Source organism: Lactuca virosa, chromosome 7 (genome assembly GCF_052849685.1).
Source record: "Lactuca virosa cultivar CGN04683 chromosome 7, Lactuca_virosa_CGN04683_v6, whole genome shotgun sequence".
Lineage (NCBI taxonomy): Eukaryota > Viridiplantae > Streptophyta > Magnoliopsida > Asterales > Asteraceae > Lactuca > Lactuca virosa.
Genome location: NC_136432.1, coordinates 211,855,593 through 211,868,205, shown reverse-complemented (window position 1 = coordinate 211,868,205; position 12,613 = coordinate 211,855,593). Strand labels below are relative to the sequence as shown.

At 42.5% G+C, this 12,613-nt stretch overlaps 1 protein-coding gene across 1 annotated transcript; it reads right to left on the bottom strand.

Moving 5' to 3' along the window:
* Positions 1 to 11,775: 11,775 nt before the first annotated feature.
* LOC145127522 (uncharacterized) lies at positions 11,776 to 12,318 on the bottom strand. The gene has a single exon (XM_079062706.1). The coding sequence runs from the start codon at positions 12,316 to 12,318 to the stop codon at positions 11,776 to 11,778; it is 543 nt and encodes a 180-aa protein (XP_078918832.1).
* Between the last annotated feature and the right edge of the window lie 295 nt (positions 12,319 to 12,613).

Sequence of the window (12,613 nt, the reverse complement as noted above, 5' to 3'; positions counted from 1 at the left end):
GATTGGGCATGCAACCCAGTCAGAATCACAATATGCCTCAAGGGTATAATTGTCATTTTGGTGAAAAACAATCCTTGATGTAATGTTCCTTTGAGGTATTGTAGGACGTGTAAATCAGCTTCATAATGTGCTTGAGATGGTGTTTGATTGAATTGACTTAGGTACTGAACTGAGTAAGACAAACCAGGCCTTGTATGAAATAAAAATTCAGCTTTCCAATTAACTGTCGATACCATAGCTGGTAATAAACGAATCTTGTGAGGAAGAGGAGTGGATACAGGATTGCAATCAGCCATAGAATACAAATCAAGTAATTCCTTAATATACTTTTGTTGATGAACAATCATGCCATTAGGAACATGATTAAACTCCAATCCAAGAAAAAAATGGATTTGTCCCAAATCTTTGATACGAAACTGATCATCCAGAAAACTTTTGAGAGCTTCAATTTCATCTTGATCATCTCATGTAATCAAGATGTCATCGACATAGACAGCTACAATAACAATTGAATGAGATGTATTTTTAAGAAACAAAGAGTAATCATTTTGTGAGTGATGATATCCTCTTGTTCTTAAGGCTTATGACAACTTTGAATACCACTGCCTGGATGCTTGTTTTACCGTATAAGGACTTTTTGAGTTTGCATACATGAGAAGAAGATGATGTAGAAATTCCAGGTGGTATTTTCATATAGACTTCTCATGGTAATCAATATCGGCTTTTTGTGTAAAACTCTTTGCCACCAATCGAGCTTTGTGCCTCTCAACTGAACCATCAGCCCTATATTTGATTTTGAATACCCATTTGCAAGAAATAGGTTTTTTGCCTTTTGGTAATTTTACAATATCCAATGTATCATTATCTTGTAAAGCTTGTAACTCTTTGGTCATTGCTTCTTCCCAATTAGGATCACCTTTAGCTTGATGATAAAAAAGTGGGTTCAAAAAGATGATTACTGGTATTGAAGGCAAAATGTTGAAATTGACTATCATCAATTGAAGTAAGAGCTATGGAGTGATCAATACCAATACAAAGATTAGTAATGGTATGATCACAATGATGATGTATATCACTCGAAGAAATAAGATTGCAGATATAATCTTGTAAATGTGATGGAGGATGAGAAACTCTTATAGATCTTCATAAAGATGGAAAAGTTATATTTCTGAAGATGAATTAGAAACTGGTTCAGCATGGTTTTGTGAAGAATGCATTTCAGAATTGGAATGATCATCAAGTGAAATTGGAAGATAACTGTCAATGAAGGATGATGACTGCTGGATAGAGTGAAGAGGAAATATATCTTCCAAAAATTTGATGTCTCTACTTACAGAGATTTCATTTGTAGTTAAGTTCAAAATTTTGTAAGCTTTTTGAGCATATGGATACCCAATGAAAACACATGGATGTGTACGAAGCATGAACTTATCTCTTCCTGTTCGTTGAGAACTGACATATCATAAACACCTAAATGCTTTAAGATGTTGTAAATCTGGTGCAACATTATACAAGACTTCAAATGGGGTTTTGTGTTGAAGAACTTTTGTAGGCATTCTATTGATCAAATGAATGGCTGTTTTAACACACTCTCCCCAATAGATGTGTCGCAATCTTGATTGTAAATACAATGCCCTTGCAACTTCTAAAATGTGTCGATGCTTTCATTCAACTAAACCATTTTGTTGAGGACAATATGGTGTTGATCTTTGATGAATGATTCCTTTTGTTTGAAAAAATCAACTCCCTCATTGCTAGAACCCAATTCATATGCATTATCAGATTTGATAATCTTTATGGTCTTATGAAATTGGGTTTGTATGTGATTAACAAAAGCTTTAATAAGATTCCATGCTACACCTTTATTACTCATCAAATGTATTCATGTGTGTCGAGAGTAATCATCAACAATAGTTAGAAAAAATTTAAAACCATCATGAGTTGCATGTTTATAAGGTCCCCATACATCAATATGTACTAAATCAAAAGGATTATGAGTATTAGATAGACTTTTAGGAAAATATAAATGTGGTTGTTTAGCTTGAGAACATGTAAAACAAGAATCAAATGCAAATTCATTACAATGTGAAGAAACAAGAGACAACTGTTTGAGTTTAAAAAAAGGAAGATGACCTAATCGTTTATGCCACAACAAAGTGTTTGAAGGCTTATTGATTACATTGAAACATGTTTTGGAAGGAAATGGACAAGAAAATGAAAGAGAATCCTTAATGGTTCGATGATCAAGGACATATAGGTCATTGATCTTCTTCCCAAAAACACCTAGAGCAATCTCATTCTTTGATGAAGGGTCCTGCAGAAGACATGCTTCATCATTAAAGATGACAAATGTATTCAGATGTTTGTGAATTTGGGAATAGAAATGAGATTGTATTTGAATGAAGGAACATACAAGACTCGACGAAGAGTTATAGAATCATGCAATTGTATATCACCAATGAAAGAAACAGTGGCATGATGACCATCAGGAAGCCCAATGTAATATGGATGAGTAAGTGACTTAAATGACAAAAATAGATCACGATTAGAACAAATATGATTTGTGGCCCCTGAGTCTATGATCCAAGAAAAACTAGTATGCAATAATGATGAGGACTTTTAAACGTTTGCAACAAAATGATGATAAGAGAATGTAACACCGTAAGTTTTCAAACAGATTTTTCATTTTAAAGTCGCATACTTTTCATAACATATTGTATGGAAATCTCGTTTATTCAAATTACAAAACACAGCTCCATTAAAAATCCAGGATCCTCAAAACATAACTCTTTCTCTGGTGTGTACAATCAAGCCAGTGCCTTCCCGCGATCCTCTGAAATACCTGAAACACATAACACATAACACGGTAAGCACGAAGCTTAGTGAGTTCCCCAAAATACCACATACAACACATACGCCACTCGAGGCTACAGTACGACCCTCCGGTCGATGTGTCTCAGCGGGACCCTCCAGTCTTGTAGCTCGTTGGACCCTCTGGTCCGGTCATAGCTCGTCGAACCCTTCGGTCCAGTCCGTGTCGTTGGACCCTTCGGTCCGGTCTATATCGTTGGGCCCTTCGGTCCGGTCTATATCGTTGGACCCTCCGGTCCGGTCTATACAACACATAGCATACATATAACACAATGCACATAATCTCATATATACACATAGCATACAAGACCCTCTGGTCTACACATAAATACCACTCTAGGTAATGTATAGTGAGAAGACTCACCTTGGATGATGATCAGCCCCTATAAACACTGCTGCTACGCCCCGGCCCCTAACTCTGTGCCAAACCCAAAATTATCCTAATTAGAAACTCGACCCAAACTCTCACTCGTTGGGTCTAAAGGTAGACCACCAACCAGTCCATCAATGACCTATATCCATTGGGCCCACCAAGGCCCAATAATAAATTGGCCCACACAAGGCCCAATTCCCAAACAAAAGGCAAGCCCAACTCAAGGGCCCAAAGCACATACCTATGATTCCCTGATCCAAGGCTCTATTGCGTGAAGCCCGAACCCCAGGCCCAACACTCAAGGCCCAACACATCACTTAGCCCAAAAGCCCACAGAGGAGTTACGCGGGGCGTACCTCCTTTTGGTACGATCAGCGTACTCAAGCATGCACAATTCTGATCGGGGACCTCAGCCCAGTACGCGGGGCGTACTAGAAGTACGCTGGGCGTACTCTCAGTTTTGCTTAAACTAATTTCTGGATCTTAACCCGTTAAGACCTTAACTCATCTCTTGGATCTGGACTTCCTAACATCTCCTACTCCATAAAGTTAACGACTTTAAGCCTTTGCATGGCTGAAGAAGTCACAAACACACAAAACACTTATTCTCTTTACCCATTAAGCTCTTATCTCATGCATAACTTGGTTCCAACACCCAAGGTCTCATTTTTATGACATTACACCACTAATAAGCTCAAAAGGGGAGGGTCTTAGTCTCTGGAGTTCAGGATCTCATCAAGTCTCCACCTTTTTGGGACAAAACCCTAAAATACCCCCATTAACATACTTAAAACAAAAGAGAGGTAAATTTTGAAGCTTTATACCTCAAAAAGAAGCTTCCAACTCAGATATGCTCGGATCTAGAAGCTTAGACTCCAACTCCTTCTTCTTCAAGGCTTCTACTTCTCCTCAAGGGCACACAAAACTCTCAAAAGCTCTTAAATACACATACAAGCTCCAAGAATGAAGGACTAGGGTTTTGGAGGGTTTGCTCTCTGAGAAAGGTGGCCAGGAATGAGGCCATCTCATTCTTTATATAGGGTCACCTCAAATATTAGGGTTTACCTTCTGTGCCTAGTACGCCCAGCGTACCATCTGGTACGCCCAGCGTACTAGGTGGCTCTTGCTTAAGGAATACGCGCATTTGTAGTCTAAGCGTACGCATACGTACGCCCAGCATACTTCGCTGCCACACTTCTCCACTTTAGGGACTCATCTTGCCAAATCTTCAAACTTCCATAGCTTCTTTGATATAACTCCGATTCCAAAGATCATCATACCTACGGGAAGGTGATGAGATTCCTTACGATTCCAGCAACTCGCCACACCCGAGACTTCCTCATGCCCGGTTCGTGGCCCACGAACCCTAATCATGGACAATCCGAATCAGGATGTTACAATTCTCCCCCACTTCATTAGATTTCGCCCTCGAAATCGCTTCTTATCAACACTCAGATTGAAACCAAAAAACCCAAGAAGCACCAATAAAAAGGACCTCATATCCCACCACTATCTTTCCATGGATGTCTGAGTCCAAACAGGAACTCCCAAATCCAGAACCAAAATCGAACAATCTGCCGCTAAGATACCCCTTTCTGACCTTCCCAAAATCGGAAACTCTAGTCGCCTGGCCCGCCGCCAGACCGCCCACTCATGCTATCACCATGATAGTCGCCCCTTGAACCTCAAACCCTGATAACTCACTGCTCCTTTGATTTCACAAGACAAAATTCAACAATCGGCTATCGATCACTCATACCAATGTACCAAACAATCTGGATCACGCCTCAAGGAACGGAAGGGTTCACATCCCACCAGGGCTCATCCACGGAACTGCTATACTAACCCATCCGAACAGTGAATTCTCAACACTCTGCCCTCAGACACAAGAGAATAATCATGCTCGCTCAGAAGTGTCCTCAGACATAAAAACAACCATAAGCCTCAGCTCCATTTCACATACCCCTTTTTAACATTGTGCACCAGGTCTGAACTCGACCCAACCGTTGAACCTCCAAGGTCTATTGCATTATCTCAACCGTCTCAATGGTTCCCTTCTCACAATAACTACCTCAGCCCATTGTGACACACAAGTCATGAAGTTCGCCTTACCCCAAGCGAATGCTACACTCCCAACTAAAGGTCGACTCAGCCCCGACCTATGTCGTTCACTACTCATAGTTCCATGTATCTCGCGGTACTTCCCGTACCCGAGTTCTGACCTACACAGGTCTAAGACATCAGATGATAAACAATACCCCTCAATATGGAATCCATCTATGAATCCGGCATCTCATTCCACCTACTCAATACACCACTAGAATCAAACTCAACTCGAGAGTCTGGTCTGGCACAAAATTGGAACCACTCGTCCCAACGAACACTCAACTCGTGACCCATGACCCGCAACCCATGCGTACCTCACTTATTCACTTCCCTTGGCCATGAAAACCACTACTCCATTCGGAATATAACGACTTCCGACAAACATGGAGACCCCAGTCCCGCCCCTGGTTCGACCCCAGGCTTCCACAAGTCAAATATTAGGGCTACCCAAGCCTAAAACTCTTTTGCATCAAGCTCTGATCAGAGAGCACTTCATCACAACATTCTCTCGCTGACTAGTGGGTACTACAGCTCCACGTAGTATCACAACGACCTCTCACTGAATAGTGAGTACTATGGCTCCCCTTAGCATCACCACACCCCTCACTGAATAGTGAGTACTACAGCTCCCCATAGCATCACCACAACCTCTCGCTGAATAGTGAGTACTACGGCTCCCCGTAGCATCACCACAACCTTTCACTGAATAGTGAGTACTACGGCTCCCCGTAGCATCACCACAACCTCTCACTGAATAGTGAGTACTACGGCTCCCCGTAGCATCACCACAACCTCTTGCTGAATAGTGATTACTACGACTCCCCGTAACATCACCACAACCTCTCACTGAATAGTGAGTACTACGGCTCCCCGTAGCATCACCACACCTCTCTGCACTGACTCATTGAAACTGCAGCTCCCCGCAGTCTTACCGCACTTACCCTTACCACTTCACAATCTCATCCTCAGGTTGACACCATACTGCGATCATTAACTCATGCTCTGCGGCCCAGCATAGATAGGTACACACACACCCATCCGGGCTAAGCATCACTACTTCGGACGACCACCGTCGTGACAAAACCTCTTTTTCTTGCTGCAATTCACATTCTCAAATAAATCCATTTGATTTCAATTGGCTGAAGGGCCCCCACCGGAACCATAGACACTTGATACACCACTCGACATCTCAAACTCAAACTCAAAACAATCCGAGATTTTAGGACATTAAACTCGGATACTCCAGAATACCATCACAATGCCTCGCAGGGTCTCGACTCTACCACTGATCTCATACTCATGGCATCATACTCAGATACCGCATTGCTTCCTCGGAACCTCACAACCGGTCTTTCTCTCGTGCCACTTGTAACCCCGAAATACTCCATCCCCCAATTTAAAACACGGAGAAATTGCCAACGACTCAGAACACGAAGTTGACAATCCGAAACTTCCTTCTCTATTGCTCAAAACTCATGCAAGAATACTCATAACGACCCTGAAGTTGGTTGCCCAATCAACTTCTTCCCTTCCCATACTGCATATAATAGCCCATACTCTGAACCAGAAATTCTCAACCGCTGAACTAACCTCACAAGCCAACCACCTCGAATTCACCATTTTAACCTTGAAGGATTCCTAACCCCATAAGGTCTCCGACCAACGGCCACTTGCCGTGGAGACACTCATCCTTTCTCAAGCACGTACCACATGCACTATCTCACTCTGCACCTCTCATTGACCACCAATAACCCTGGTCTCAGGAATCCATACCACAAGCCTCTTTATCCAATTCTCTAACCGTTCTTGAACCATTCTCTTATCTCCTCAAAAGTACCCGGTTCTCCCCCACTCAGGGTTTGAACCATCACCAATTGGTTCGCCAACAATCTAACCCACAGACTGTGTTTACCAATAATACCGCACCTACTCTTGGAAGGGGATGCACAATGCTCGATGAGCTCCCGATGGAGGTCAAGCAATCCCAAATACCCCGAATCTCTGATGAAATCCTCAAAAACTTCTCATCAAGACTACCTCTAGTCATTCAGAATCTCGTACCATCCCACTACCGGACATCTCAACTGCCCAGTCGTAACCCTGACTCTCAGTCTGAAAGTAACGAACTAACATATTCCTCATCCTCGACTCTTCAACCAACGTACCATCACGTGGGTTGTAGTAAGAGTGGAGTCCTCATTACCACACTCGATACTCATCATAGACAATAAGAGCCACTGCCCCAATATCCTCTTCTCGATCGACTGCCTCTATAGCTAATACATGCCCTACTATGCTCAAATAGGGTGTATCTTTGCCCTTAACCATCTCCGTCCCCGCTGACAACCTGCTCATGCTCTAACATCACCTATCGGTAGACATATTGCCCAAATACTCTGATGAAAGATCGTAACCAAAGCTACCCCACAGGGCTTGCCCCCAACCTTGGAAACCGAAAATCTCAATACCTCTCATGTTTCCCACAGGAACAGAAATAGCACCGCTCAGGTCACAGAAAATGACATCTCCACCATCGGCTGGTTGCTCGGCCCAGACCGTTTTCTCCCGTAACGTACCATCTCTACTCATCCCTGAGTCTTGCGACTCCAACTGGCATCTCACAAACAATCCCTCTGAGCTAACTCGATTTCCCTTTTAAGGGATGCTCGTTCATCATGGCCCTCTGGCCCCATATTCTTTCACATCTGATCTCAGTCTAGATAATCACAACGGAATAACTGGTAGAACCAGTAACACTAACCGCCACGGGTCATGGTACTCGAACCATGTGGCCACCTCTCGATCTGCTATGAATCATGGTACCCGAACCATGTTATCTCTTTTCAATCCGCTACGAATCATGGTACTCGAACCATGACATCACCTCTCGATCTGCTACAAATCATGGTACTCGAACCATGAAATCATCTCTCGATCTGCTACAAATCATGGTACTCGAACCATGAAATCACCTCTCGATCTGCTACGTAAAACCTTCGGACTGTTCCCTGTATCGAGTATGGGTCCTTTGCTTTCAGTAGTACGGGCCCATACTACTTGCCACATCTACCCATACTTTCCACACGGACCATCCCCGAGTTCCTAAGTAGCTGCTCGACCTTCTCAATCACCAATCCCGTCATGCGTGTTCGCTCCTCTGCGAAATATCCTACTCTGTCAGTGTACTCATCTGACTAGGGTCACCCTTTCCTAGGCTCTTCCTAGGTTCTCACACTTCTCTGCCATCAGCTGCTGAAGAACTCTTTATGATGCCAGCCATCTACCTCCTGAGTATCGTCATATTCACTTAGTAGCTGACTCTCATCATCAAGAGTTCCACAAAGCACGAAGCAAGCAGCATTCGGGCATCGAATAATCTCTACCAACATGTAAAACCACTCTAGGCTATTATCCTACTTGCTCTCCTCATACACGTAGGATACCACCGAACTCAAGCGACTTCACCCCCACGTGGGCATCTGACTACCCTCTCAGTAGACTCCACAAATGCTCATCTAGGTATCTCTCCTAGATTACTCCTCTACTCAAATCCCTCTCTAAAAGGATTCATGTTGGATACTCTTACTCAGCACATACTCAAGAGCACATTACAGATAACAGTAACTCCTAGGCTAAGGCATCACATATCAGGCCACTCTAGTCCTAACATATGAAATACCTAGCCTATCTCTAGCATGCATAATATCTCATAGAATATCTCATAAATATCTCATAATACAAACGTAAGGGTATTTTGGGAAATCACCGTTCGGGCTCTGGCTGATTGTACACACTGCTCCTTCTCATTTTCTCTTAGAAACTCTTGTTCGCTTTAGAAAAATCATTTCTTTGAAATTTTTTCTCAAATCCTCAGTTTGAGTCCATATTTACCCGAAGGTGCATCCGAATCCCTCAAACCAAGGCTCTGATACAAACTTGTAACACCGTAAGTTTTCAAACAGATTTTTCATTTTAAAATCGCATACTTTTCATAACATATTGTATGGAAATCTCGTTTATTCAAATTACAAAACACAGCTCCATTAAAAATCCAGGATCCTCAAAACATAACTCTTTCTCTGGTGTGTACAATCAAGCCGGTGCCTTCCCGCGATCCTCTGAGATACCTGAAACACATAACACATAACACGGTAAGCACGAAGCTTAGTGAGTTCCCCAAAATACCACATACAACACATACGCCACTCGAGGCTACAGTACGACCCTCCGGTCGATGTGTCTCAGCGGGACCCTCCAGTCCCGTAGCTCGTTGGACCCTCTGGTCCGGTCATAGCTAGTCGGACCCTTCGGTCCAGTCCGTGTCGTTGGACCCTTCGGTCCGGTCTATATCGTTGGGCCCTTCGGTCCGGTCTATATCGTTGGACCCTCCGATCTGGTCTATACAACACATAGCATACATATAACACAATGCACATAATCTCATATATACACATAGCATACAAGACCCTCTGGTCTACACATAAATACCACTCTAGGTAATGTGTAGTGAGAAGACTCACCTTGGATGATGATCAGCCCCTATAAACGCTGTTGCTACGCCCCGGCCCCTAACTCTGTGCCAAACCCAAAATTATCCTAATTAGAAACTCGACCCAAACTCTCACTCGTTGGGTCTAAAGGTAGACCACCAACCAGTCCATCAATGACCTATATCCATTGGGCCCACCAAGGCCCAATAATAAATTGGCCCACACAAGGCCCAATTCCCAAACAAAAGGCAAGCCCAACTCAAGGGCCCAAAGCACATACCTATGATTCCCTGATCCAAGGCTCTATTGTGTGAAGCCCGAACCCCAGGCCCAACACTCAAGGCCCAACACATCACTTAGCCCAAAAGCCCACAGAGGAGTTACGCGGGGCGTACCTCCTTTTGGTACGATCAGCGTACTCAAGCATGCACAATTCTGATCGGGGATCTCAGCCCAGTACGCGGGGCGTACTAGAAGTATGATGGGCGTACTCTCAGTTTTGCTTAAACTAATTTCTGGGTCTTAACCCGTTAAGACCTTAACTCATCTCTTGGATCTGGACTTCCTAACATCTCCTACTCCATAAAGTTAACGACTTTAAGCCTTTGCATGGCTGAAGAAGTCACAAACACACAAAACACTTATTCTCTTTACCCATTAAGCTCTTATCTCATGCATTACTTGGTTCCAACACCCAAGGTCTCATATTTATGACATTACACCACTAATAAGCTCAAAAGGGGAGGGTCTTAGTCTCTGGAGTTCAGGATCTCATCAAGTCTCCACCTTTTTGGGACAAAACCCTAAAATACCCCATTAACATACTTAAAACAAAAGAGAGGTAAAGTTTGAAGCTTTATACCTCAAAAAGAAGCTCCCAACTCAGATATGCTCGGATCTAGAAGCTTGGACTCCAACTCCTTCTTCTTCAAGGCTTCTACTTCTCCTCAAGGGCACACAAAACTCTCAAAAGCTCTTAAATACACATACAAGCTCCAAGAATGAAGGACTAGGGTTTTGGAGGGTTTGCTCTCTGAGAAAGGTGGCCAGGAATGAGGCCATCTCATTCTTTATATAGGGTCACCTCAAATATTAGGGTTTACCTTCTGTGCCTAGTACGCCCAGCGTACCATCTGGTACGCCCAGCGGACTAGGTGGCTCTTGCTTAAGGAATACGCGCATTTGTACGCTAAGCGTACGCATACGTACGCCCAGCGTACTTCGCTCCCACACTTCTCCACTTTAGGGACTCATCTTGCCAAATCTTCAAACTTCCATAGCTTCTTTGATATAGCTCCGATTCCAAAGATCCTCATACCTACGGGAAGGTGATGAGGATGCCTTACGATTCCAGCAACTCGCCACACCCGAGACTTCCTCATGCCCGGTTCGTGGCCCACGAACCCTAATCATGGACAATCCGAATCAAGATGTTACAGAGAAAGTTGTACCTTCATCCTACATAGCACCATGAACCACTGAGGAGCTGATTTGATTGATCGAAGAAGAAGATGTCAGATTCTGATTGTTAATGAGTTGAACAAGATGTTCATACTGTTCCATGGTGATTGAGGGAGAATTGGATGTCGACACAACATTCTGAACACTTGATTTGTGATCATCCTTCTTTGATTTGGTGAATTTGAATGATGAAGGAAAACCAATTAAACGATAGCAATTGGTTTTCGTATGACATGTCTTCTTGCAATGAGTACAGAGAAGCGATTTCTTGGGGTTTGAAACAGATGATTCGGAATTAACATGCATTGCAATTGCATCATTGTTTATGATCGAAGGAATTGAAATTGTTCTTTGGCGTTCTTCTTGAATAATCAGCGATTAAGCAGCGGAAAGTGAAGGTAACGGCTTCATCATAAGGATTTGACCACGAACAATTTTATATGAATCATTTAGCCCCATTAACATTTGAATGATTCATTGATCTTCAAAAAATTCCTGAATCCCTGCAACAACAGTATATGTGCAAAGAGGAATAGCTTGTACGATCCGTAATTCATCCCAATTTTTTGTTAATTTGGTGAAATAGGTAGAAAAAGCATCGATACCTTGTGAAAGAGAAAACAATTGTTGCTGAGTGTTGTAAAGAAAAGTTCCATCGGATTGTTCAAATCGTTGATGAAGCTCATTCCAGATTTCAAAAGCACTAGGTAAAAAAAGAACATTGTCATCGATTGTTTTGTTCAAGGAATTTAGTATCCAGCTGATAACCATTGAATTAGCCTTGTGCCAATTCGAATATGCAGGAGAATTTATTGCAGGAGGCGTAATGGATCCATCAACAAATCCAAGTTTGTTTTTGGCAGACAAAGAGAGAATCATCGATCGTTTCCAGGATTGAAATCCAATTCCATTGAAAACAGTGGAAACAAGAATGGAATTAGGATTATCAGAAGATCCAATGTAATATGGACTAGAAACATTGATTGCAGAAGAATCAGATGAAATCGTATCAGACATGATTGAATGAAGAAGAAGAAACAAGAATGAAGAATAAAATGGATCGATTTTAATCTGATGCCATATTAGATTTGAAATCTAGAGAGAGAAATATGTTTGAGAGAGAACATTTCTTTCATTGATTGAACTGAATGAAAAACTCAATACATATATACAAGAACTTAAACAGACTTGTAAAGAATAACTAAATAACTGAAACTAACAAATACTCTAACAACCAGGACATGTGTCTATGAATATTGAGTGATAACAAAGGGGTACCACCATTCCGCCGAGGTGTGGGTTTGACAAGAGG